The sequence below is a fragment of the Oryctolagus cuniculus genome, chromosome 8, assembly GCF_964237555.1.
Source record: "Oryctolagus cuniculus chromosome 8, mOryCun1.1, whole genome shotgun sequence".
NCBI lineage: Eukaryota > Metazoa > Chordata > Mammalia > Lagomorpha > Leporidae > Oryctolagus > Oryctolagus cuniculus.
In genome coordinates, this window is record NC_091439.1 from 82,805,932 (window position 1) to 82,833,184 (window position 27,253).

General features: G+C 44.8%; 2 protein-coding genes across 7 annotated transcripts in view; one reads left to right on the plus strand and one right to left on the minus strand.

Annotated features, from left to right (window-relative positions):
• COPS4 (COP9 signalosome subunit 4) overlaps window positions 1–12,336 on the minus strand; it is a 47,914-nt gene extending 35,578 nt beyond the window's left edge. Inside the window, exon 1 of one of the 3 annotated variants that reach the window (XR_011378372.1) lies at window positions 12,026–12,242. Coding sequence is in view for 2 of the 3 variants with exons in the window: in XM_002717065.5 (XP_002717111.1) it covers window positions 12,026–12,099 (74 nt within the window). In the remaining variant the exon portion in view is untranslated. Of the gene's footprint in view, window positions 1–12,025 lie in introns of all 3 variants that reach the window. The other 2 variants (XM_002717065.5, XM_070047960.1) reach the window with 2 other exon arrangements.
• LIN54 (lin-54 DREAM MuvB core complex component) overlaps window positions 12,313–27,253 on the plus strand; it is a 102,954-nt gene continuing 88,013 nt past the window's right edge. Inside the window, exon 1 of one of the 4 annotated variants that reach the window (XM_070047949.1) lies at window positions 12,313–12,409. The gene's annotated coding sequence lies outside the window, so the exon portion shown is untranslated. The remainder of the gene's footprint in view (window positions 12,410–27,253) is intronic. The other 3 variants (XM_070047958.1, XM_070047953.1, XM_051819626.2) reach the window with 3 other exon arrangements.

A 27,253-nucleotide genomic window follows, 5' to 3' on the forward strand; every position in this document is an offset into this window, starting at 1 on the left:
ATTTCAAATTTTAAGTTGACAATCCCATCATAAGAGTGTGTTGGGGGGCCGGTGCTGTGGCGCAGTGGGTTAAAGCCCTGGCCTGCAGCACCAGTCTCCCATTTGAGTGCTGGTTCAAGTCCCAACTGCTCCACTTCCAATCTAGTTCCCTGCTAATGTGCCTGGGAAAGCAGTGGAGGATGACCCAAGTCCTTGGGCCCCTGAACCCATGTGGGAGATCTGGATTAAGCTCCTGGCTCCTGGCTTCAGATCAGCTCAGCTCAGGCCAATGGGGGTGCCACTTTTCCTTTAAAGTTTCAAAAATTTTTTTTAAAGATTTATTTATTTATTTGAAAGTCAGAATTACAGAGAGAGGAGGAGAGACAGAAAGAGAGAGAGAGAGAGAGAGAGAGAAAGATCGATTAATCCAATCTTCCATCTGCTGGTTTACTCCCCAAATGGCCGCAACAGCTGGGGCTGGGCCAGGACGAAGCCAGGAGCCAGGAGCTTCTTCCAGGTCTTCCACACAGGTGCAGGGGCCCAAGCACTTGGGCCATCTTCTACCATTTTCTCAGGCACATATGCGAGGATGCTCAATCAGAAGTGGAGCAGCCAGGACTCGAACAGGTGCCCAAACAGGATGCCAACACTGCAGACGGCAGATTAACCTGCTAAGCTGGTCCCCAGTTTTGAATTTAAAGTAAAACTCAATATCCTTTCCATTGTCTTAAAAGTTTTTTTTTGTTTGTTTGTTTTTTTTTTTTTTTTTTTGACAGGCAGAGTGGACAGTGAGAGAGAGAGACAGAGAGAAAGGTCTTCCTTTGCCGTTGATTCACCCTCCAATGGCCGCCACGGCCGGCACGCTGTGGCCGGGGCACCACGCTGATCCAATGGCAGGAGCCAGGTACTTATCCTGGTCTCCCATGGGGTGCAGGGCCCAAGCACTTGGGCCATCCTCCACTGCACTCCCTGGCCACAGCAGAGAGCTGGCCTGGAAGAGGGGCAACCGGGACAGAATCCGGTGCCCCAACCGGGACTAGAACCCGGTGTGCCGGCGCCGCAAGGCGGAGGATTAGCCTAGTGAGCCTCGGCGCCAGCCCCACTGTCTTAAAAGTTTTAATCCCTTCAATTGTGATTACATGAACACATAAGACCATTACCTGAGGTGAATCAAAGCCTCTTCCTCTTGTGAACCTAATGAATTTAGGATCACTAACAATAGGACAGTGTTGACTAGGCAATGAAAACAAACACTAGAGGCCGAATAAAAGAAAATATTAGTGATTCAATATGTTCATGTGTGCAAAGTAAATTCCAGCAAGGTACATGAATGGATAGAACATTTCTTATGCTATCAGATAATGCCTATTTATTTTTTATTTACATTCAGCTCTAGTAACCATTAACCTAATGTACATGACCACATAAGATTCAAATCTGCACTCTAAAAAGGATGGGAAGGGGATAAATTTTATTAATTAAGTAATTTTATATTTGTCCTATCCATTTATCATCAACAAATATTTTTTGAGCATCCCATTGAGCACTGGTTTGAGTCCCAGCTGTTTCACTTCAAACCACTCCCTGCTAACCACCAAGAAAGCAGAAGGTGGCCCAATTGATTGGGTTCCTACCACCCACGTGAGAGACCCAGATGGAGTTCCAGGTTCCTGGCTTCAGTCTGGCTAGGCCCCAGCCATTGTGGCCATTTGAGGAGCAAATCAGCAGCTGGAAGATCTCTCTCTCTCTCCTTCTCTCTCTGTAAGTCTGCCTTTCAAATAAATCAATCTTAAAAAAAAATAGCAAAAAACCCCAACAAGAAAGAGAAAGCAGAGAGGGAATTAAGAGCACAGCAGAGTGAATCACAGCTTCTGCCTGAAGGCATCTGACTAGAAAGACGGGAGAGATAGGGTGGCACTTAGTGAGGAGCAAATCCTTTGGCCCCTGCACCGACATGGGAAACCCAGAAGAAGCTCCTGGCTCCTGGCTTCAGATAGGCGCAGCTCCAGCCATTGTGGCCATCAGGGGAGTGAACCAGCAGATAGAAGACCTCTCTCTCTCTCTCTCTGCCTCTCTGTAACTCTACCTTTCAAATAAATAAATCCTTTAAAAAATAAAATAAAATAACTATAAGGCTGAAAACTTCTCAGGACAGATGAAAGAATCCAATCCATTAATTCAAGAAACCAGTGAAGTTCAACCAGGATAATGTGGTGGAGTATTTACAAAAATAACTATAATGTTCTCCCTGTCCATTTTTTTTTTTTAAAGATTTTGTTTATTTATTTGAGATGTAGTTACAGACAGTGAGAGGGAGAAACACAGAGAAAGGTCTTCTGTCCGTTGGTTCACTCCCCAATGGCCGCAACGGTTGGAGTTGCACTGATCCGAAGCCAGAAGTCAGGCGCTCCCTCCCAGTAACCCATGTGGGTTCAGGGGCCCAAGGACCTGAGCCATCCTTCACTGTTTTCCCAGGCCACAGCAGAGAGCTAGATTGGAAGAGGAGCTAGCCGGGACTAGAACCCAGCGCCCATGTGGGATGCCGGCGCCGCAGGCGGAGGATTAACCCTACAGTGCCACAGCACCGGCCCCCATCCATGTCCCTTTGTAATATGACTTGGTAGCTCTTTACCTCAAGAGGTAGAGTTTAGGGACCAGCATTGTGGTGCAGTGGCTTAATCTGCTGCACCACAATGCTGACATTCCATATGAGACTGTCAGTTCAAGTTCTGGCTGCTCCATTTCCAAGCCAGTTTCCTGCTAATGTGCCTGAGAGCAGCAAAAAATAGCCCAAGTGCCGTCCCTTGCCACGCATGTTGGAAATTAGGATGAAGTTCCTGGTTCCTGGCTTCCACCTGATCCAAACCTGGCTGTTGTCATTTCAGTAATGAACAGTGGATAGAATATTTCCTTCTATCTCTATGTCTTTCAAATAAATAAATCTTAAAAAAAAAAAAAAAAAAGAAAAAGAAAAGAAAAAAGAAGTAGAGTTTGGGGTGGAAGCTTGGTACAGCAGGTAAGCTGCCACTTGGGACATTCGCATCCCATAGGAGAACTGTCTAGGTTTGAGTCCCAACTCTGCGCTTCAGTGTAATTTCCTGCTGATGTATACCACAGGAGGCATCAGGTGATGGCTCAAGTATTTGGGTCCCTTTCTTCCATGTGGGAGACCGAAACTGAATTCTACTCCTGACTTTGGCCTGGCCATGCCCTGACTGTTGAAGGCATTTGGGAGTGAACGAGTGAACAGATCTCTCTGCCTTTCGAATAAATAAAATTTAAAAATTTAAATTAAAAAATAAAGAAAAGAGGTACAGTTTATTTCCTCACCCTTTGAAACTGGGTTTGTTTGGCCAACAGAATGTGGTAGAACTGAAGTGCCAATTTGGAGCTTATAATCAAGAGGCCTTATGTTGTCTTTGTCTTTGGAACTCTGCTGTTATCATACAAACAAGCCTAGACTAACCTACTGGCCAACTAAGATATGCAGCCCCATGACCTGCTGTGGCATGGTAGGTTAAACTTCTGCTTGGGATGCCCACATCCCATATTGGAGCGCTAGCTGGGGTACCAGTTCCATGCACTTCTTCCTGCCAATGTGCCTAGGAGGCAGCAGATGATGGCTCAAGTGCTTGGTCCCCTGCCACCCACATGGAGATCTAGATGGAGTTCCTTGGTTCCTGGCTTCGGCCTGGCCTAGCCTCAGCTGTTGAGGGCATTTGTGCAATGAACCAGCAGATTCTCTTCTTCTTGTCAATCTGCCTTTCAAATAAAAGAAATAAATCTTTTTTTATAAAGGAAAAAGAAAAGAACCATTCAGTTGAGACCAACTCAGCCAATCTGCAGAATTTCAGTTAAATAAGTGAATGTTGTTTTAAGTCATTAGGTTGTGTTTTTTTGTTTGTTTGTTTGTTTGTTTGACAGGCAGAATGGATAGAGAGAGAGAGAGACAGAGAGAAAGGTCTTCCTTTTGCCGTTGGTTCACCCTCCAATGGCCGCCACGGCCGGCACACCGCACTGATCCGAAGGCAGGAGCCAGGTGCTTCTCCTGGTCTCCCATGGGGTGCAGGGCCCAAGCACTTGAGCCATCCTCCACTGCCTTCCCAGGCCACAGCAGAGAGCTGGCCTGGAAGAGGGGCAACTGGGACAGAATTCGGCGCCCCAACCGGGACTAGAACCCGATGTGCCAGCGCCGCTAGGTGGAAGATTAGCCTATTGAGCTGCGGCACCGGCCTAAGTCATTAGGTTTTTAGATGGTTTAATTCCCAGTCAGAGCTGACATAGATATGCAAAAATAACAAAGACACATCATAAAAAAGCTGCAGAAAATTAAAAACAAAGTCTTAACATCAGGTAAGTGCTAACAAAACTTTTAGGGAAGAAAGTAATCTCTCTTTTTTTGGAATAGAAAGATCATTTAATTTTTTCTTTCTTTTAAGTAATATAAAGAGAACAGATTTCATGCATTCCATAGGTACAGTTCCAAGAAGACAACCACACTTCCCTCTCTCCTACTCTCCCCCTCAACTCCCCTCTCTCCCCCCCTCTAGTCCTTTTATGAGTTTTTGCAAATACATATCTTAATCCACTCTATATTCATTGGCTTAATTCACCACTAACCATAATATTCAACAAGTAAAAAGTAGGAAGACCATAGTCCCACAGGAAAAATAATCTCTTAATGAGATTGCTCTTTACACGTTCTAAACATTTAAATTTAGTGGAGTGGGAAAGAGTGGAGGAAGACAGGCATTCTCAGCAAAAAATCATGATGTGAAATGTTGAGGTTGTTGACAAGGCAGATGTGTTTACAGAGCTAAGGGCTCTGAGATAAGTGGACACAGCTTGTGTTCTGGCTTCACGCTGACAGTTGTGACCTTAGAGCACGGTATTTCACCTCTGTACTTAACTTTCCTCACGTAATATAAGTAATGTCACCCACTTCTTAAGGGTTTAAAAATGCACTACTGTTGTGCTTGGCACACAGTAAAGTCTAGATGTCCCCAAGTTTTACTCTAGAAATGAGACCCACTAAAATTTGTGTGAGGGATTAACAGAGAACCAGAGAATGTGATTAGGAAGAGGTCTTTGAGGTAATACAGTGTGTGTTCTTTTTTTTTTTTTTCAAGATTTATTTATTTGAGAGGAAGAGTTACATACGGGGGGAGGGGGACACAGAGAGAGAAAGAATGAGAGAGGGAGAGAGAAAGATTGAGAGGTATCTTCCATCCACTGGTTCACTCCCTTAATAGCCACAATGGCAGGAACTGGGCAGATCCGAAGCCAGGAGCTTCTTTTGGGTCTCCCACATGGGTGTAAGGGCTCAAGCACTTGGACCATCTCCCACTGCTTTCCCAGGCCATAATCAGAGAGCTGGATCAGAAGAGGAGCAGCTGGGACACGAACTGATACCCATATAGGAGGCTGGTGCCACAGGCAGAGGTTTAATCTACTATACCACAGCACCTGCCCCAGTGTTCTCCATTTTTGACAATTCTATTATTAAAGAGTTCTTATCCAGTTTATCTCCAGCAGAACAGGGAAATCTATATCCTTTTCTGAAAAACAACTTTTCTAATAGGCACAGGCAACTAAAAAGTGTCCCATTACTGCCAACTTACTCGTTGTAAAATTAAAACATTTAGACCCCAAAGGCCTGCCCTCACCCTCTAGGTACCCTCCATTCCCCAGAGCTGAGAAAAAGAGGTCATATTTCCATAAGACTCACTCAAGAAAGACTTATATGCCATGACCTCATACATGCCTTCAAAGAAACACAACTTTAGTTAGGGCAGCAGACAACTGAATAGACAAAGTAGCTTAGTATTACAAATATGAGATACCACTGGGCATAGGACAACCCAGGCCATGTGTGTGGAGGAGTATGAGTGTGTAGTGATTGTTCAAAGAAAATTTATTGAGGCTGGCGCCGTGGCTCACTAGGCTAATCCTCCGCCTTGCGGCGCCGGCACACCGGGTTCTAGTCCCGGTCGGGGCGCCGGATTCTGTCCCGGTTGCCCCTCTTCCAGGCCAGCCCTCTGCTGTGGCCAGGGAGTGCAGTGGAGGATGGCCCAGGTGCTTGGGCCCTGCACCTCATGGGAGACCAGGAGAAGCACCTGGCTCCTGGCTCCTGCCATCGGATCAGCGCGATGCGCTGGCTGCAGCGCGCCGGCCGCCGGCGGCCATTGGAGGGTGAACCAACGGCAAAAGGAAGACCTTTCTCTCTGTCTCTCTCTCTCTCTCTCACTGTCCACTCTGCCTGTAAAAAAAAAAAAAAACAAACAAAAAACAAAGAAGATTTATTGAAAGAAGTAACATTTGAACTGAGTTCTGAAGAACCAAATAGGTTTAGCTAAGTGAATAATACAGGCTGTCACAGTAGCTATCTACCCGAATGCTTCCCCTCAAGGCTTTCCTCCTCTCCTAACTCTTGTATGAGATAATCAACACAACGCAGAATAGGTACAAAAAGCAGCCTATAGGCCTGGCACTGTGGCACAGCAGTTAACCCTCCACTTGAGATGTCTACATCCCATAAAGGAATGCCAATTTGAGCTCCAGATACTCAGCTTCCAAACTAGTTTCCTGCTGATGCATCATGGGAGGCTAATGACTTAAGTGCTTGGACCCTTGTCACCCACATGGGAGACCCAGATGGAATTCTTGGCTCCTGCCTCAATGGACAGAGGATAACATACACACACCCACACACACACACACGCTCTCTGTCTCTATTTCAAGAAGATAAAAGGGGGTTGGCATCGTGGTGTAGCAGTTCAGGCTACTGCCTGCGACATCAGCATCCCATATAGGTGCCAGCTGGATCTAGCTCACTCATGTACCTGGGAAAGCAGCAGAGAATGCCCCAAGAGCTTGGGCCCCTGCTACCCATGGGAGAGACACAGAAGCAGCTCCTGGCTCCTGGCTTCAGCATGGCCCAGCCCTGGCTATTGTGGCCATTTCGGGGGTGAGACCGCAGATGGAAGCTCTTCCTCTCTCTCTCTGTAACTCCCCCTTTCAAATAAATAAATCTTTAAAATAAAAATGAAAATAATTTTTAAAAAAGATTTATTCATTAATTCAAAAGACAGAATGACAAAGAGAGAGGAAGGGGCAGAGAGAAAGATTTTTATATGTTGGCTCGCTCCCCAAATGGCCCCGACAGCCAGGAGTGGGCCAAGCCAAAGCCAGAAGCCTAGAACTCCATCGGGTCTCCCATGTAGATGACAGGGGTCCAAACACTTAACCTATCTTCCAATGTTTTCCCAGGCACACTAGCAGGGAGTTGGATCAAATGTTGAGTGGTTAGACTGCCACTCCAACATGGGATGCTGGCATTACAAGTGCTGGCCTAATCCACTATGCAACAACACCACCCTGAAAATAAAAAACAATTTTTAAAAAACATGGGCTGACATGGTGGCACAGTGGGCTAAGCTGCTGCCTGTAACAAGGCATTGGTTTGAGTCCTGGCTGCTCCACTTCTGATCCAGCTCCCTACTAATATACCTGGGAACCCAGCTGAAGATGGTCCAAGTGCCTGGACCCCTGCTACCCACTTGGGAGGCCCAGATGGAGTTCCTGGATCCTTCTTCAGCTGGACCAGCTCTGGCTATTACAGCCATTTGAGGAGTAAACCAACAGATGGAAGATCCGTCTCACTCTGTCTTTCCCTCTCTTTTTGTAACTCTGCCTTTCAAATCAATAAATATATCTGTTTTAAAAAATTTTAAATTAAAAATAAAGAAAAAGCATCCTATAAAATCTGCAAAAAATCTTCTCATATGTCTAATTTCTTATATCTACCTTAGGCAGTTGAGTTGATTCTATAGGAAAGCATCTGTAACTCAGTTACTAAGATAAAAAAATAAGTTCTTTAAAAGACAACTCTAGATTCAAATACAAGCTCTGCCCCTTTCTAGCTATTCAGTGATTCAACATTTATTGAACAATGACTGCATGGGCCGGTGCCGTGGTATAGTAGCCGAAGCCTTCACCTGCAGTCCCAGCATCCCATGTGGGTGCTCCTCTTCTGATCCAGCTCCCTGCTTATGGCCTGGGAAAGCAGTGGAATATGGCCCAAGTGCTTTGGCCTTTGTGCCCGTGCCCATGTGGAAGATGTGGAAGAAGCTCCTGGCTCCTGGCTTCAGATCTGCCAAGCTCTGGCCACCGTGGCCATTTGGAGAGTAAACTAGCAGATGGAAGACCTTTCTCTCTGTCTTTCCCTCTGTCTGTAACTCTGCCTCTCAAATAAAGAAATAAAATCTTAAAAAGAAAAAAAAAAAGAACTATGACTGTTACAGATACCTTGCTAACTGTTAGGAACACACAGTATCACTATTTTGGAAACCAGTGTACACCATCATTCTTTAATATGGAATGCTTTGTACACAGCTCTTAAACCCTAAAATCGCTGATACAGTTCAAGAGTATTTCTTTCATAAAGCATATAGCTGGTAGAACTGTTTTGTTATGAGGATAAATATCCTGACACATTGTTACCCAATACAGCTAAGGGTAAGGCCAAGACTTGTTTCAGAAAGCAGTTCCATAGGAGTTGCTCCCTAAGGTGGCACTGGCTCAGTTACCACATTATTTCATGTCATCTCCACAATAAGCCCATATAGTTCAATGTTAAAGTAATGGCTCCCAGTGACTCATACCTTCCTCTGTCCGTGGCCCTTTACAATGTGAACTTTTGCTCTTAAAAAGGTAGTGGTATGGAGGCAGGTATTTAGCCCAATGGCAGAAGTCACAGCTTGGGAAGCCTGCAACCCATAGCAGAGTGCCTGGTGTGAGCCCTGAGTCCCAGCTACTCCACTTCCAACACAGTTTTCTGTTCCTGCACATCCTGAGAGGCAGCAGATGATGGCTCAAGTACTTGAGTCCCTGCCACCTATGTGGGAGACCTGACTGGAATTTTGGGCTCCTGACTTCGGCTTCAGTCTGGACCAGCCCTGGCTATTGCAGGCGTTTGGAAAGTGAATCAGCAAATAGAAACATAAGGGTTAAGCAACCTACAAAGCCAGCATTCCATATGGATAACAGTAGAGCACCAGCTGCTCCAATTCCAATGCAGCTCCCTGCTAATGCACCTGGGAAAACAGTGGAGGATGGCACAAGTCCTTGAGCCCCTATATCCACGTGGGAGACCTGGATGGAGGTCCTGGCTTCATCCTGGCCCAGCTCAGGCTGTTGTGGCCATTTGGGGAGTGAACCAGCGAATGGAGATCTCTCGAACTCTCTCTAACTCTGCCTCTCAAAAATAAATCTTTTTTTTTTTTTTTTTTTACAGGCAGAGTGGACAGTGAGAGAGAGAGACAGAGAGAAAGGTCTTCCTTTTCCGTTGGTTCACCCTCCAATGGCCGCTGCGGCGGCACACCGCGCTGATCCGAAGCCAGGAGCCAGATGCTTCTGGTCTCCCATGCGGGTGCAGGGCCCAAGCACTTGGGCCATCCTCCACTGCCTTTCTGGGCCACAGCAGAGAGCTGGACAAGAAGAAGAGCAACCGGGACAGAATCTGGCGCCCCGACCGGGACTAGAACCCAGTGTGCCGGTGCTGCAGGCGGAGGATTAGCCTATTGAGCCACAGCGCCGGCCAAAAATAAATCTTTAAAAAAAAAACTCTCTGTCTCTGCTTTTCAAATAAGATGAATATAAGTATATTAATCAATTAAGGGAAAAAAAGAGGTAGTGGTAGACTCCATTTCCCCTCCTTGGGAATGTAGACTGTCTTGTGACTTACTTTGACCAGTACTGCAAAACTACCCAGATAAGCCTTAAGATTTTATGGCTTCTATTCACAGCCTCTTCAAACACTCTCAGAGCCATAAAAGAAAGCCCTAAATTACTGACTGAGAGAATACGTGCAGAGAGCAAGATCTAGCCAACAGCCAGATATGTATGGGGCCAACCCCAGCTGAGCTGCCGGTTATGTCTAAGTCCAGACAAGACCAGCCAAACAGCCCAGTCAACACACAGAATCCTGAGAAGTAGTAAGTTGATTAACACCACTAACTTTTTCATTTGTTACTTGAAAACAGATAACTGAAGCACCTTATAAAACAGGTTCTGCTGTTTAGCTCCAGTTCTGAACTGAGGGAGCAAATACTGAGCGGAAGTTTCAGAACTACACAAGTGCTCAGAAAGCTCTACGTCTTCTAATAACTGCTGCACTTATTTTTAGTCAACAAAATAAAAACTAAAGCAAGCACAGGGGGAATTATAAGCTGCTTTACTTTCATCCAAATTTATAAAAATTACACGCAAAAGGGAATTAGTCATGAAGATGTATTCAGCTTATTACAACCCTTGGAAAAGTCCATGTGTATTTTTACTGATTACTTAAAAGTGGTAACAACAATTCGATGGCACTTTCTCTGTGTCAGGTACTGTTCTAGGTGATAAAAGTATAATAAGTAGATATGAAGGTACTTCAAAAGGCTCATGAAAAATAGAATTAAAAATACGAGTTTATCTGAGTGCAAAAATTTTTTTGAAATCCATGCAGTCTTGGGGCCTGCACTGTAGCATAGCAAATAAACCCGCTGCCTATAGTGCTGGCATCCCATGTGGGTGCTGGTTTGAGTCCTGGCTGCTCCACTTCTGATCCAGATTCCTGCTAATGCGCCTGGGAAAGCAGTAGAAGATGGCTCAAGTGCTTGGGCACCTGCCCCCCTGGGTGATGAAGTTCCTGGCTCCTGGCTTCAGAAAGGCCCAGCCCTGGCCATTGCGGCCACTTAAGGAGTGAACCAGCAGATGGAATATCTCTCTCCCTCTGTCTCTCCCTTTCTCTTTGTAACTGATTTCCAAATAAACAATTAAAGGAAAAAAAAAAAAAAAGAAATCCATGCAGTCTTTTCACAATAAACAGTTTCCACATACTAAAAAGTTCTTCTCTCAGGAACTTCTGCACCAAAATAAATCCATAATTTCATTTTCCCACAAATTCCATGTTCCCTCATATATGAGTATATGCACATATTCATTTTTGTCCTCAGGCAAACTCAAACAAGAATAAGTCCTTTTATTAGCCCCATTTCCCTCAGCGAGAAATGCAGCAAAGTAGGTAAAGCTGCGATATACAGCTGTCCTGCTCACCCACATAAGTTGATTACATTTACCACCAGAAAAAAAGGCAGCACAGCCTACAGTTAAAAAAAAAAAAAAAAAGTAGCAATGTCAATGCCTAGGTCAAAGCAGGTGATCTCAGCTGTCAGGATGTAAATATTTGGTTCGACTTGAGAAGCCTACTTTATATAAACAGAAAGCATGTTCCTTACAAACGAGCAGTGCTGTCAAATCTGCAAAGGCAGCGGAGGCGACAGGCGCCTACCTATCCCTAACACTGCTGAGCAATCGCCTGCGGGACAAGCACGGGTCACACATTCTAACAGGCGGTGAACCTATGTAGTCTACAAACACTTCGACGAAATGCCTACACAATCCAGATTCCTGCAAAGATCAATACTTAGGATGCTAAGCCACGATGGCAGAACACTCCGCCTTCCTCAGGCTGCTGGCGAGGAGAGCACCCAACACACATGGACCCAGCAAAGATGGTCTGAGTGGCTCCGGACCACAGGGCAGCGGCCATGCCTCCTCCGTCCCCGTGAACCCCGAGAGCCCATCTGCCCCGGAAAACTCCGCATCGAGACGCCAGCATAGAAATTTCCCTCATTCTAAAAGAGGGAAAGAGATCCAGAGCCAGCCCGGGGGGTGAGCGGCCAGGCCGCTACGGGAAAGAGCACCAGGGAAGCGTGCGGAGGCCCGGGGAGCAGTCGTCCCGCTGACCGCGCTTCCCGAATGCAGAGGGACCAGGAAGGACGCCACGGAGGACTGGACACGCTGACAGTCACCCCGCGCCCCTGGCCTCCTGAGCCTCTGCACAAGGTCCGGTCCCCGCAACACTCACCGCCCCAGCCGCTCTCAGGCCCGCCCCCTCGGTCGTCAGGCCTCGAACACGAGGGTGGCGGTCAGCCCAAGGAGAACTATGGCTTCCTTCCCCACTCTCTTCCCCACTCTCTTGCTCTCGGGAAACACTCACTTGCCCGCCAGATCTTTATGAGAGCCGCTCGAATTCATGAGCTGGGCCAAATCCTGTCGCACGGCTGCCGCCATCTTTCTTCCACCTCAGCCTTGGCTGAGGGGGCCCCTCACAGCCTCAAAGAAAACGAGTATGGTCCTCCGGAGTGGGGCCAGAGAGAACCAAGGATACCACAGAGTAGCCCCTACGCGGGCCAGAGCGTCAGTGGGTGGGGCGGGACCTGAGCTACCTCCGCCCTCCGGGTTGAATGACACGGCGCTTCACTCCTCACGTCCCAGGCCCGCCCTGGCCTCTCCCACAGGCGCTGGCTCTCACGCTCCGACTTGGGATTGGCTGATGAACTTGAAGGGAGTGTGTCGCTTGTGCAGCTCCAGTAAGGGCTCGGTACGTACAACTACTGCGTTTGCGCTAAGGTCCGTGTTTCACGTTTATGGTTTATTCTTCGTTCGTTAAGGCAGCGCTGAAACTACGTGTGGTAAAGGGCGAGTTTTTTGTTTATTTCCAATTCACCACAGACCAGTGCTTTTTAAAAATAAGATAAAAAATGTCCGCGTCCCACCCACCCCCACACACACACCAGGTATCTTTTTTAATGTTTGATCATACATCCCATGTGTCCAGGACAGTACCATTTTTAGTCTGGTGTCCTGAGGTATTTATTAACACCTCTTTTCATTCTAGAAACGACTCCATCTGAGTGACAAAGTATATGTTCACTCGCCCTTTATAGGTGATTGCATTCATCACTCATGTATCTTATATATGTGTGTATATATATTCTATATATATGTATTATATAAAACATGTATTATTATATATAATGTGTATTTTATATATATATATATATATATTCTATAAATCCCTAGAGAATTTCTGAAAGAAGTAGAAATCTGTGTATCTCCTTCCTTTTACAATGAGAAGCACATTGTTTCATTGTTCTGCTCTTGAATTTTTCACTTTTCCTGGCGATCTTACCATTTAAGTCCAGTCTTTTTTTTATTATTTTTGGACAGGCAGAGTGGACAGTGAGAGAGAGAGACAGAGAGAAAGGTCTTCCTTTGCCATTGGTTCATCCCCCCAATGGCCACTGTAGCTGGCGCGCTGCGGGCGCACCGCGCTGATCTGAAGCCAGGAGCCAGGTGCTTCTCCTGGTCTCCCATGCAAGTGCAGGGCCCAAGGACTTGGGCCATCCTCCACTGCACTCCCGGGCCACAACAGAGAGCTGGACTAGAAGTGGAGCAACCGGGACAGAATCTGGCGCCCCGACCAAGACTAGAACCTAGTGTGCCGGCGCCGCAGGCAGAGAATTAGCCTATTGAGCCATGGCGCTGGCCTAAGTCCCATCTTAAAAGTCATTCGTTTTAGAGGTGGAGAGTACTACCTAGTGAAGGTATGCCAAAATTTACTTAATCCTTATAGGACATTTAAGTCTAGGGAGTGAGACATTATAATTGTAGTTATTGTTATTGTTTTTAAGAAAGGGAGAGACACAGGGTAAACTCCCGTTTCCAGCCAAAGCCAGGAGCCAGGAACACAGTCCAGACTTTCCTGTATGGATGACAGGAACCCAACCACTTGAGACATCACTGCTGCCTCCCAGAGTCTGCATTGCCAGGAGCAGAGCATGGATGGAGCCCAGGCACTCCAGGATGGGATCTGAGCATCCTAACTGCCAGAACAAACAGCCACTCCTGCAATGAATAACTTTTCCTGTACATCATTTTATATAGAATTATGTACCAGCAAAACACATTCCCAGAAATGACTCAAAGGAGACATACTTAAAATTGTGATATATATTGTAAAGTTTCACTTGATAGGGATGCTATCATTTTGCCCTCCTACCAGAAGTATCTAAGAGTGCAATGTCTTACAGTCTTGCCTACAAAATTCAAACCTTTGAACTTTTTGCCATCTCGAGATGTGATAATTGGCATATTTCCTCTATTGCAAAGGAGAAAAAAAAAGTCCAGAATAAATTCCTTTTAAGAAAGTAAAGTGGAAATTGCCCACATCAATTCAGATCCCATTCCACTGGCAAGAATGCCTAATAATAGTGATTCTGGAAACTTAATTTCCCCTTGTGTTGCCTTGTGCTCACAAAGAAAAGGAAAGGGTGAACATAGTGGTACAAACAGTAGTTACTGCTATGATCTGTTCTGTTCACCTAAAAATCTTTGTGTCCTTCACAGGACAACATACTCCCTCCCTAAGGAAAGAGTTCAACTTCTCATTCAGTTGTGTCTAAGGACAATCTGGTTTAAACTAGATTTATTTGGCTTTATTTTCTTTCTCTTTTTAATTTTTTAAAAATTTATTTGACAGAGTTATAGACAGAGAAAGAGACAGAAAGGTCTTCCTTCCACTGGTTCACTCCCCAAATGGCCGCTACAGCCGGTGGCACTGCGCCAATCCGAAGCCAGGAGCCAGGTGCTTCTCCCAGGTCTCCCATGCGGGTGCAGGGCCCAAGCACTTGGGCCATCCTCCACTGCCCTCCCAGGCCACAGCAGAGAGCTGGACTGGAAGAGGAGCAACTGGGACAGAATCCGGTGCCCATATGGGATGCCGGCGCTGTAGGCAGAGGATTAACCAAGTGAGCCATGCATCGGCCCCTGGCTTTATTTTCAATTCCAGAATCAGGTAATACTGCACACCACAAAACAGAATATAGGGCCCAGCACAGTGGCAAAGAAGGTTAAGCCTCTACATGCAGTGCTGGCATCCCATATGGGTGCCGGTTCTAATCCTGGCTGCTCCTCTTCCAATCCAGCTCTCTGCTACAGCCTGAGAAAGCAGTAGAAGATGGCCCAAGTCCTTGGGCCTCTGCACCCAGGTGGGAGACCCAGAGGAAGCTTCTGCCAGGCCCAGCCCTGGCTGGTGTGGCCATTTGGGGAGTGAGCCAGCAGATGGAAGAGCTCACTTCCTCTCTCATTCTCTCTCCCTCTCTGCTTCTCTCTCCATATTTCTGCCTTTCAAATAAATAAAGATTTTTTAAAAACAGAATACATGTTCCAATTAACTGAGGAGAAGAGAGGTTTTTAAAGTCATAAAACAGGGCTGAAGAAAGCAAAAGCAAGAAAACAAAAGTCATTTCCAAGTTACTTTCTTTGTAAAGTGGTCAGAGAGATGGAAAAATAGAAAAAAAATAAATGATTGGTTAACATCAGGTTGCTTTAGGTTACCCTTTTGCTGAAGGGTTAAGGCAGAGGGAACTTCATTATGTTAACTGCAATTGACCTCTTTGGGAAATTCAGTTGTTATCAAATTCTGATTTCTCAGAAGTCAAATACACTGCTTAGTTTCAGTTTAGTGACATAGAACTTTGGCATGAGTGACTCCGTTATTTTAGCCTGATCAGTTGGGGCCTGGTTGCAGGAGCTTAGTCCAAAACAATGGCCTCTGCAACTTTTATTTAACACTTTCTTCATCAGCTCAAAACACAGGATGTCTGGTGATGCACAATTCTATCACAATAGGATGTGGCTTTTTGTGGTCCAGGAACATAAAACAAATGCTGTACTCCATGCCTATACATGTAATACAGAACGACAGTGGAACAACCACAGTTAAATCTCAAAAAGGAAGAATGGGAGATGGACAGCAGTTAGTGTTCCGTAGCAACAGCATGATCCTGGGCAGGAATTACAGAAGCCCACTGCCCTGTTGGTAGAATAAATTCCATGGTTAGCATTGATTCTGCTCTCTGACATGTTCTTTGTTCATTGTATTCTGTGGGCCCAAACTTTGCCCTCTTGGGATATAGTAGTCCAACCTGTCAGCAGAGGATAGTTCCTCCAGTAGATGCCTGAAACCACCAAAAGTAGTTAACCCTGTAGACTCATTTATTATGTTATTTTCCTTTTTTAAAAAAAATTATTTATTTATTTGAAAGGCAGGGTTACAGAGAGGCAGAGACAGAGAGAGGGGTCTTTCATTTGATGGTTTACTCCCCAGATGGCTGCAACAGCTGGAACTGCTGATCCAAAGCCAGGAGCCAGGAGCTTCTTCTGGGTCTCCCACACGTGTGCAGGGTCCCAAGGGCTTGGGCCATCTTCTACTGCTTTCCCAAGCCATCGCAGAGAGCCGGATCGGAAGTGGAGCGGCCAGGACTCTAACCAGCACCCATAAGGGATGCCAGCATTGCAGGTGGCGGCTTTACCCATTAGGCCACAGTGCCGGCCCCTGTGTTCTTTTCCTAACATACGTACCTATAATAGTTTATAAATTAGACACAGTGAGAACTGACAACAATAACTAATAATGAAGTAGAACAACTATATATGCTGTAATAAAAGTTACATAAATGTGGTCCCTTTCAAAATATACTACAGATTTTAGCACCTTTTCTATGACTATTTTTGCTTATTAATTTGAGAACTTTTATCTCTTCACTTGAAGGAAGCATTTTACAGCTTCTCTTTGGTAAGTCTGAATTGGCAACAGCACTACTTTTGTGCTTTGGGGCCTTTATTGAATAACATAGGTTTACTTGAACACAGCACTGTAATACGGTTATAGTAGATCTGACCATTGAGACAGCCAGGGACTAACAATCTATGACATGGATGTACTAGACAAAGAGATGATTTGGTTCTGGGCTGGACAGAGCAAACCAGAGCAAGATGTCATCCTGCTACTTAGAATGGCATATAGTTTAAAACTTAAGAATTGCTTATTTTTGAAAATTTCTGTGTAGTATTTTCAGACTGTGGTTGACCGTAGATAATTGAAACTGTGAAAAGTGAAACCACAGATAACAGGGCAGCAGTGTGCAAGTTAACTAGATGTTGAGCATACTTCATCTTTGGGAATGCCCTTGGGCTTGAACAGTTGAGAATTTTTGTCCACCAGATTTTTCAGTGTTTTTTAAACTTATTTTTTAATATAATCCTACTGTATTTCCAATATTCTGGCTATTTTTTAAAATATTTATTTATTTATTTGAAAGTTAGAGTTACACAGAGAGGAGAGGCAGAGAGAGAGAGAGAGGTCTTCCATCCGATGGTTCACTCCCCACATGGCCGTAACAGCTGGAGCTGCGCCAATCTGAAGCCAGGAGCCAGGAGCTTCTTCCAGGTTTCCCACGCGGGTGCAGGGACCCAAGGACTTGGGCCATCTTCTACAGCTTTCCCAGGCCATAGCAGAAAGCTGGATTGGAAAAGGAGCAGCCAGGACTAGAACCAGTGGCCATATGGGATGCTGGCACTTCAGGCCAGTGCGTTAACCCACTGCACCACAGCGCCAGCCCCACTCTAGCTATTTGCTTCCAGACTGTCTCAGATGCAAGTAACCACACTTACAGTTCTCTCTATAAGTAATTGTTAAACTTTCCCTATGTCCTTGCTTCTGGCCTCAGCCAGGTTATTTTTTCTTCTTTTTTTATGAGGGACAGAGGGGCAGAGACAGAGAGAGACAGAGCTCCCATCTGCTGGTTCACTTCCCAAATGCCTGCAATCGCTAAGGCTGAGCCCGGGACATAGCCAGAAGCTACGAATGCAGTGAGAGGATTTCAAAAGGGATATAGGAAAATATAATTTAAAGATAAAAAATAAATAACATTGGGGCCAGTGCTGTGGCACAGTGGGTTAACACCCTGGCCTGAAGAGCCGGCATCCCATATGGACGCCGGTTCAAGTCCTGGCTCCTCTTCTGATCCAGCTCTCTGCTGTGGCCTGGGAAAGCAGTAGAAGATAGCCCAACATGGAAAGTCAAGACACTGTGGCAAAAATGACCTGAATGAAAGATCTCTGTGAACAAGACCCCAGCAGAAAGAACGGGCCATCAAAGAAGGAGGCACCTTTCTCTGAAGGGAGGAAGGAACCTCCACTGTGATATGGCCTTGACTAAATAAGTTCAGAGTTGGTGAACTCAAGGAGTTTCCATAGCCTTGACAGCTCATGGCAAGAGCCTCTGGTGATTACTGACGTCATAAATAAGAGTGTCAATTGTTAAATCAACAACGGGAGTCACTGTGCACCTGCTCGCCACGTAGGATCTCTGTCCTTAATGTGTTTTACTATGAGAGTTAATGGTAACACTACTAGTCGAACAGTACTCTGTATCTTGTGTGGTTGTGTGGGTGCAGTCTGTTGAAATCTTTGCTTAGTATATTCTAAGTTGATCTTCTGTATATAAAGATCATTGAAAATGAATCTTGACGAAGAGTGGGATGGGAGAGGGAGTGGGAGATGGGATGGCTGCGGGTGGGAGGGAGATTATGGGGGAAAAAGCCACAACAATGCAAAAGTTGCACTTTGTAAATTTACATTTATGAAATAATAAATAAATAAATAAATTTAAAAAAATATATTGTCCTAAAAAGCACACACAAAAAAAGAAGATGGCCTAATGACTTGGGACCCCCATGGGAGACCCGCATGGGAGACCCGGAAGAAGCTCCTGGCACCTGGATTCAGATCGGTGCAGCTCTGGCTGTTGCAGCCAAGTGGGGAGTGAACCTTCAGATGGAGGACCTTTCTTTCTCTCTCTCTGCCTCTCCTCTCTCTGTGTAACTCTGACTGTCAAATAAATAAATAAATTCTTAAAATAAATAAATAACATAAATTTACTTACCAACATAAGCTCCAACAAGTTCAAGACATTTTTGTAAGCAATAATAGCAGCCATTTAGTCTATCCCTAAATAGCTGAGGGTCCTAGGAATTTAATCATGTTATTACAAGGTTTTTTTTACATTATTTATTGAAGCAAATGTGCTCTTTAAAGATTTTTCTGGAGCCAGCATTGTAGTATAGCAGGTAAAGCTGCCGCTGCAATGCTGGCATCCCATAAAAGCACCAGTTTGGGTGCTGGCTGTTCCACTTCCTATCCAGTTCCCTGCTAATGTGCCTGGGAAAGGCAGTGGAAGATGGCCCAAGTACATGGGTCCCTGTACCCACTTGGGAGACCTAGATGAAGCTCCTGGCTCCTGGCTTGGGCCTGGTCCAGCCCTGGCCATTGCAGCCATCTGGGGACCAAACCAATAGATAGAATCAATCCCCCCCCTTTCTTTCTGTAACCCTGATTTTTGAATAAATAAAGATTTTTTGAAAAAGATTTTTTAGATTAGAAAACAAAAATAGTCAGAAGGTGCCAAATTGGGATTACAAGATGAATGCCTAATGCCTTCCTATTAAAACTCCCACCACATTTGCTTTATTTAATGAGAGGAAAGAGTGGGAGCGTTCACTCTCTGGTGAAACTTTCCCAGGTGTTTTTCTGCTAAGGGTTTGACTAACTTTTCCAAAACACTGTCCATAATAAGCAGATGCTCCCGCTCTTTGGCTCTCCTTTTTAGGATCAATAAACAAAGTGCCTTGGGCATCCTAAAAAACTTGCCATGACCATTGCTCTTGACCAGCCCACTTTTGCTTTGACTGGACCACTTCTGCCTGTTGGTAACCATTGTTTTGACTGTGTTTTGTCTGTAGAATAGTACTGGTAAAGTCATGAATTTATCTCCTGTTACAATCTCCTAAGAAATGTTTCAGAGTCTTTATCCCATATGTTGAAATTTTTCATTAAAACCCGGAGGATGGACTAGACCATTTTGACACCCATCAACCAGAAAGTTTGTTCCATTCTAAATTTTCAGTCATAAGTGTGTAAACTGAACTAACCGAGGTACCTATGGTGTTAGTTGTAATCTCTTGTATTAATGGTCAGTCCTCTTCAGTTAGGGCATAAACAAGACCACTGTGGATGGTCTGCTACTGTAGGCTTCATTTTCAACATTGGTTCCTTCTTCGAAGAAGTTATCCATTGGTAAACTGCTGGGGGACATTGTGCCCATGTAGTTTTCGTAAAGCATAAACGATTTCACCATTTTCCCACCAAGCTTCACCATAAACCTGATGTTCATTCTGCCTTCAATTTTAGAAGAATCCATGTTAATCTGATAGTGACTCTTTTCAAACTGATGTCTTCTTAGTGCTTCAACTAGATCCTGTCAGACCTGTTATAACAAGTTAGTACGAGTTTATTTTGTTGCAAAAAAACTTTGAAAGTTATACAACTTTTTTTTCATAATATAAAGTTTCCATGAACTTTTAAAAAATCCTACATAATAACGAATTTTACCATTAGAATATTAATAATTATGTTTTTTATTGATTTCAAAGGCAAAATGAGAGAGAGAGAGAGAGGAGAGACAGACTTCTATAAGCTGGCTTACTCTCCAAATGCCCCCAACAGCAGGGCTGTGCCAGGCTGAAGTCAGAAAGCGAGAACTCTATCCAGGTTTCCCATGTGTGTGCAGGAACCCAAGCACTTGAGCCATCATCTGCTGCCTCCCAGGCACATTGGCAGGAAGTTGTATCGGAAGCATGGAATAGCCAGGGCTGTAAGCAGGAACCCTAATACGAGATGCAGGTGTCCCAAGCAACGGCTTAACCGGCTGTGCCAAAACGCCTGCCTCTCATAATTACTCATTTTATCCACCTCACATTATACATACCAGGCTTCAGAATACCAATACCAATAATACCACCACAATATGATTACTGAAAAGTTAAATATTTTCCTACATTTTCTTTTCCCATTCTTCTGTTATTTTATAATCATTCTATGCTTATATTGTAAGCATATATGGCCATCATAAGCTATCCTTTTCATTTTTACTTATTCTTAGTTTTATAAGAAGTATATACTTAATGCTCACATCAGCTCATTTATTGGTATCTTGTTCTTTCCCCTTGGACATTTTTAAGATCCTCTCTTTGGAGGAACTTTCCTAGGACGTACCTAGCTATCTATGCCTTTTTGATGCTACCTAGGAACTCCGTGAACTCCTGGGAACATCTGCAAATGCAAGTGTATCTTTAGAAGGATTTTCTATTAATTAATAATGTTACATTGTAATAATAATAGTGTATTATTAATAGAAAAAATTTATATTATTGTTCATTTAATTTTCACCTGGGGGCAGTGGGCATTTGGTACAATGTTTAAGACACCACTTGGGATGCCAGAATCCACATTGAAATGCTTGGGTTCAACTCTTAGCTCTGCTTTCAACTCCAGTTTCCTGCTATTGGGTACCCTGAGAGACAGCAATGATTGCTCAAGTACTTGGATCACTGCCACCCGTGTGGAAGACCTGGATTGAGTTTATGGCTCTTGGTTTTGGCCTTTCCCAGCCTTAGCTATTGTGAGCAACGAGTAGATGGAAGATCTGTCTCTGTCTCTGTATCTTTCTACTTTTCAAGTAAAAATTTTTAAGAATTAAATATTTAACTATCATCTCCCTGTTTCCTATTCCTTTCTCTCCTTCTGAAACTCCACATAGTAATATATTAGGTCTCTTGAATTTATCTTCTAAATGATTTATCTTTTTCATCATGATTTCTACTTCTTTACATGTTTGAATTCTGTTTTGTGATAACTTTTCTCCTTTACGGCCCTCTTGGCACAATTCAATAACTCTCCTTCAATATATCTATAAAGTTTTATGTTTTGTGGTTTTTTTTGTTTTGTTTTGTTTTGTTTTTGGACAGGCAGAGTTAGACAGAGACAGAGAGAAAGGTCTTCCTTCCGTTGGTTCACCCCCCAAATGGTCGCTACAGCCAGCATGCTGCACCAATCTGAAGCCAGGAGCCAGGTGCTTCCTTCTGGTCTCCCATGTGGGTGCAGGACCCAAGCACTTGGGCCATCCTCCACTGCCTTCCTGGGCCACAGCAGAGAGCTGGACTGGAAGAGGAGCAACCGGGACAGAATCTGGCACTCCAACTGGGACTAGAACCCAGTGTGCTGGCGCCACAGGCAGAGGATTAGCCAAGTAAGCCGCAGCACAAGTTTTATGTTTTAAAAGATCATTATTTTCACAAGTACTCTTATATTAAAATGTTATAGTTGTTTTATGTTTAATAGCCCCAAGTGGAAACAAACCAAATGTCCATCAGGAGGAAAATGTGTAAACAAACTTTGGTATGTTCATTCAATAGAATACTGCTCAGTATTTTAAAAAGGCAAAAACTATAGACACATGCAACAAAATGAATGATTCTCCAAAACACTGAGTGAAAGAAGCCAGACATAAAGGAAATACAGTAAGATCCCATCAACATAAAGCTCTAAATCAGACAAAACTAATTTATGGTGACATAATGTGAGAAGTTGTCTGGAGAGGGAGCAATGGAAAATCACCAGCGGGAATTCACTGGAAAGTAACAGGAGATGATAGTAATGTCCTACATGTTGATAGCAGTATGGGTCACATGAGTGTATGGATTTACCAAAATTCATCAAACTATAGAATTAACATCTGTGCACTTCACCAAATTTAAAACATCGATTTGAAAAGGAACAGACATGCTTTTTGATGCATAGTCTTGTGTGTATGTATTGAATTTTGTCTTAAGTGCTTATATCTGTGTATTTATTTATGGCTTAAACTATTGTGTTCTCCAGCAGTTTTATTTTATTGGGAGCCACTTGTTCTCTGTGTTTTACCTATTCACTCTGATGCTGGGTTCTATGTCATTAGAGCTCAGATCTGGCTGCAGGAGTCTGTTAAGTGGCAATGTCATGGGTGGTAGGAGCAGTCCCTGTCTGGTAGGAAATTGTTAGTTCCTCTTTGAGCTACGTGGAAGTAGCCTCTCTGCTTCTCAATTTCAAAAACTGCTGGTCTTCTAGCCTGGGGGGAAGAGACGTTACAGCACAACTGTCTGCTTCCTCGCCTCCTCTGGTGTCAGGATAACCGATAGGTCCTACAGGGAAGAGTGCCAGAACAGGTACCATTCTTCTGCTTGGAAGTGCATGGATCATCACAGGTTACATTGTTCTCTCCCTCTCTAGACTCACTGCACCCTTAGGCTCGTTCATACCATCTAGTGCCCACTGTGTCTGTTTAATGGCACTCAGGTATTCATGTTTCCTGTAGAGTCACATAGTTGAATTGGAAGTAGGAGAGCAAGGTGAAAGAAATGTGACAACCTGATACATTATTTTTTTTTATTTGATAGGTAGAGCTATAGACAGTGAGAGAGAGAGAGACAGAGAGAAAGGTCTTCCTTCCGTTGGTTCACCCCCCAGATGGCCGCCACAGCTGGTGCTGTGCCAATCCGAAGCCAGGAGCCAGGTGCTTCCTCCTGGTCTCCCATGTGGATGCAGTGACCCAAGCACTTGGGCCATCCTCCACTGCCTTCCCAGGCTACAGCAGAGAGCTCGACTGAAGAGGGGCAACCAGGACTAGAACCCGGTGCCCATTTGGGATGCCAGGACTGCAGGTGGAGGATTAACCAAGTGAGCCACGGCGCCAGCCCCAACCTGATACATTATTATAAACCAGCTGGCACTCACAATTGTTGCCTTGTATTTAGTAACACTCAAAAATATTTGTTAATTCAAGTAGGGAACATAGTTGGATAAGGAGGAAGTATGGAAAATCCAAGACTTTTACGGTTTTATATAAATGTTCCTTTTCTGGGACTGGCATGAAGTTCAGAGTCCACACATCTAAGGGTGGAGTAGGAAGTAAAGGCTACAAGGTGGAAAAGGTGTTCCAAATCTGCCATCAACTGTGGGAACAATCAGAGCACACAGTGGAATTTGGGTTGGAAAGCAAGAGCTCTGAGAGCCAGAAAAACAAGTAGGAAGGGGCGAGTTAGAAAAGGAAGCAGAAAGGCTGTCGTGCATAAGAACTGTAATGGGCCTTTTACTGTGGTTGATTTATAGAGACCCTCCGACTCTCCTAATAAAACAACACCTGAGATCTTTCTGCTGCTTCTGATGTATAGAAAGCAGGGAATAGCATTGTCCTCACCACAACAGTAAGCTAGATAATCTATAAAATCATAGCCTTGGTTGAGTCAGAGACCTGAGGTCACAGAGCAATCAACAACCTAAAATCTAAGGAAAGAAGACAGATTGTTCTATAAAGATATGAGATGCAGGCATTGACTTACCTACCAGTAGCAGAGCAGGAGAGGGGAGATGGGACCACCATACTAACAGAAAAGGCAAATTCAGCTAAATCTCTAATAAATTGCTAGAGACTGGCTGTGGGTTAGCATGCTTGTGGAGCCCCATGGAAGCCTCAGTCATAAGGGGAGTTCACATATACTCACAGAGTCTTTCCCAGGGAGCTCCTCTGGGCACTCAGGACAAAGGTTGATGGCAGGATAGAAGTCAAGAGAAAGATTCCTTGAAGGGTACAGGCTTGGAGGACAGAAGTGGCTGCCATTGAAAGAAAGGCAGGAGGCAAGCCGGCGCCGTGGCTCACTAGGCTAATCCTCCACCTTGCGGCGCCGGCACACCGGGTTCTAGTCCCGGTTGGGGCGCCGGATTCTGTCCCGGTTGCCCCTCTTCCAGGCCAGCTCTCTGCTATGGCCTGGGAGGGCAGTGGAGGATGGCCCAGGTGCTTGGGCCCTGCACCCCATGGGAGACCAGGAAAAGCACCTGGATCCTGGCTCCTGCCAGGATCAGCGCGGTGAGCCGGCTGCAGCGGCGGCCATTGGAGGGTGAACCAACGGCAAAGGAAGACCTTTCTCTCTCTGTCTCTCTCTCTCACTGTCCACTCTGCCTGTCAAAAAAAAAAAAAAAAAAAAAAAAAAAGAAAGGCAGGAGGCAAACCTTATTGTTCCCCAAAGACCAGTGCAGATCCATTGCAGCTGGAGGAATAGGGAAAGGAAAAACTCTTTATCTCTGGGACAGGGGCAGGAAACTGTCTAGAGCCCTGACCATTGACTATCATAGACAGGGAGGAATCAGGATTATGGAGAAAACTCCATGCAAGTCCCAGGGACTGGGAACCTGCCTAAGACTGAAGCTGGAATAGGACTTCAGAGAAACTATCCCTCCCTCCAACATCCCAACCAGTCTCCCCACACCAAATAGCAGTTTACTACTGGATGGAAGTCCTGGGCTTGGAGAGGGATCCTCTGTGAGCTGCATAGCACAGAGGCTTAAAGCTGAAAGTAGAACAGCAGCATTGAGAATAAAACCTAACCTTTATTTTAGGCACAAAGTAACAAAAGAAATTTGAAAACTCTGCTGGGCTGAAGTTCACCATAGCAACCAAAGCCCATCTCAAGTCCTGTAGACTAACTCAACCTTTCACACCAACAGTCTAGCACAAGACGACGCATGCCCCTTTCCCAGCATAAATAGTGTTTACCTGAGCATACAGGAGATACAGTATTCAATCTGTAAGTATGAAAAACACCCAAATATCACACTGTCAGGAGACAAAGCAATCTAAAAACGTTAGCACTATCAGATGAAGAACTGAAGATAACTATGATTAATATATTAAAGCTTCAAAAGACAATAAAGACAACATGAATGAACAGGTGAGCAGTTAAAACAGAGAAGTGGAAACTAAAAGAAAATGTAAAAAGGAAATTGTAAAAATATAGACATATCACAGAGATGAATAATTCCTTCAATGCAATCATGAGTAGATTCAACGTAACCAAGAAAGAACCCAAGAATTTAAAAATAGGGCGATAGAAGGGACTCAAACTAAGAACCAAAGTGAGGGTGAGGGGTGTGCATAGAACTGACATTGTGGCATAGTGGGTAAAGGTGCCTGTGACACCTGGCATCATATATGGGTGCCAGTTCATTTCCAAGCCACTCCAATTCTGATTCAGCTCCCTGCTAATGGCCTGAGAAAGCAGTGGAAGATGGCCCAAGTCCTTGGGCTCCTGCTCCCTATATGGAAGGCTCAGAAGAAGCTCCTGGCTTTGGCCTGGCCCAGCCCTGGCTCTTGCACCCGTCTAGGGTGTGGATGGAAGATCTCTCTCTCTCTCTCTCTCTCTCTCTTTATCTCTCTCTCTGTCTATACCACTCTCTCTCTAACTGCCTTTCAAATATATAAATAAATCTCCAAAAAAAAAAAAAAAAAGCCCAAAGGGCAAAGAAAGAGTGAGAGGAGGTGGAAGAGGGAGAATATTGAATATTCAGAAGCTGTGGAACAAAATGATCCAACATACACGTAATTGGAATCCAAAGAGGAAAAGAGTGAAAGAAAAGGCATTAAAAAAAATTAAACCTAGAGGCCGGCGCCGCAACTCACTAGACTAATCCTCCGCCTGCGGTGCCGGCACCCCGGGTTCTAGTCCTGGTCGCGGCGCCAGATTCTGTCCTGGTTGCTCTCTGCTATGGCCTGGGAGGGCAGTGGAGGATGGCCCAGGTGCTTGGGCCCTACACCGCATGGGAGACCAGGAGGAAGCACTTGGATCAGCGCAGCGTGCCAGCCGTAGCGGCCGCTTGGGGGGTGAACCTACGGAAAAAGGAAGACCTTTCTCTCTGTCTCTCTCTCTCTCACTAACTCTGCCTGTCAAAAACAAAACAAAACAAAACCAAACCAACCAATTAAACCTAGAAGATAGAATAGCAAAATAGCAAAGAATACATCCAGGGAATCTCAGAAAAACTGTCAAAATGATGGAACAGACACATATACACACCTGGACACATACTATTCAAACTGCTGAAAACCAAAGATAAATTGAAATCTTAAAAGTAGCTGGCAGGGAGGGTGGTGCTGTGGTGTAGTGGGTAAAGCCTCAGCCTGCAATTTAGATTTATTTGTTTATTCAATCAGAAGAGGAGCAGCCAGGACTAGAACCAGTGCCCATATGGGATGCTGGTGCTTCAGGCCAGGGTGTTAACCCGTTGTGCCACAGCACCGGCCCCTACTCCACTTCTAATCCAGCTCTCTGCTAATGCACCTGGGAAAGCAGTACAAGGTGGCCCAAGTATTTGGTCCTCTGCACCCACGTGGGAGACCCAGAAAAAGCTCCTGGCTCCTGGCTTCAGATTGGCCCAATTCTGGCCATTGCAGCCATTTGGGGAGTAAACCAGTGGATGGAAGATTTCTCTCTCTCTCTCTCTCGCCCTCTCTCTCTCACTCTATAACTCTGCCTTTCAAATAAATAAATAGATAAATAAGTAATTTTTTAAAGGCAGGGGAAAATATACTATGTACAGAGGAATTAAAACAGACTCTGGTCAAATTATGCAATCCATCATTGCTCCTATTTCTTTATTCCCTTCTTTATACTAGAATTCTGCATCTACATCCTTTGCTCTGTACCTTTGCAGTACCTTTCACTAGGACAGAAAGAATGTATTTCTTCCACCTTATTGACACTGGGTTTGACCCTATGAGTTTTTTTGACCAATGGTATGTAGGCAGAAGTGACAATGTACCAGTTGGTTGGCGGTAGGGTAGCCTTATTAAAAGGATATCACGGGGCCAGCGCTGTGGCATAGTGGGTAAAGC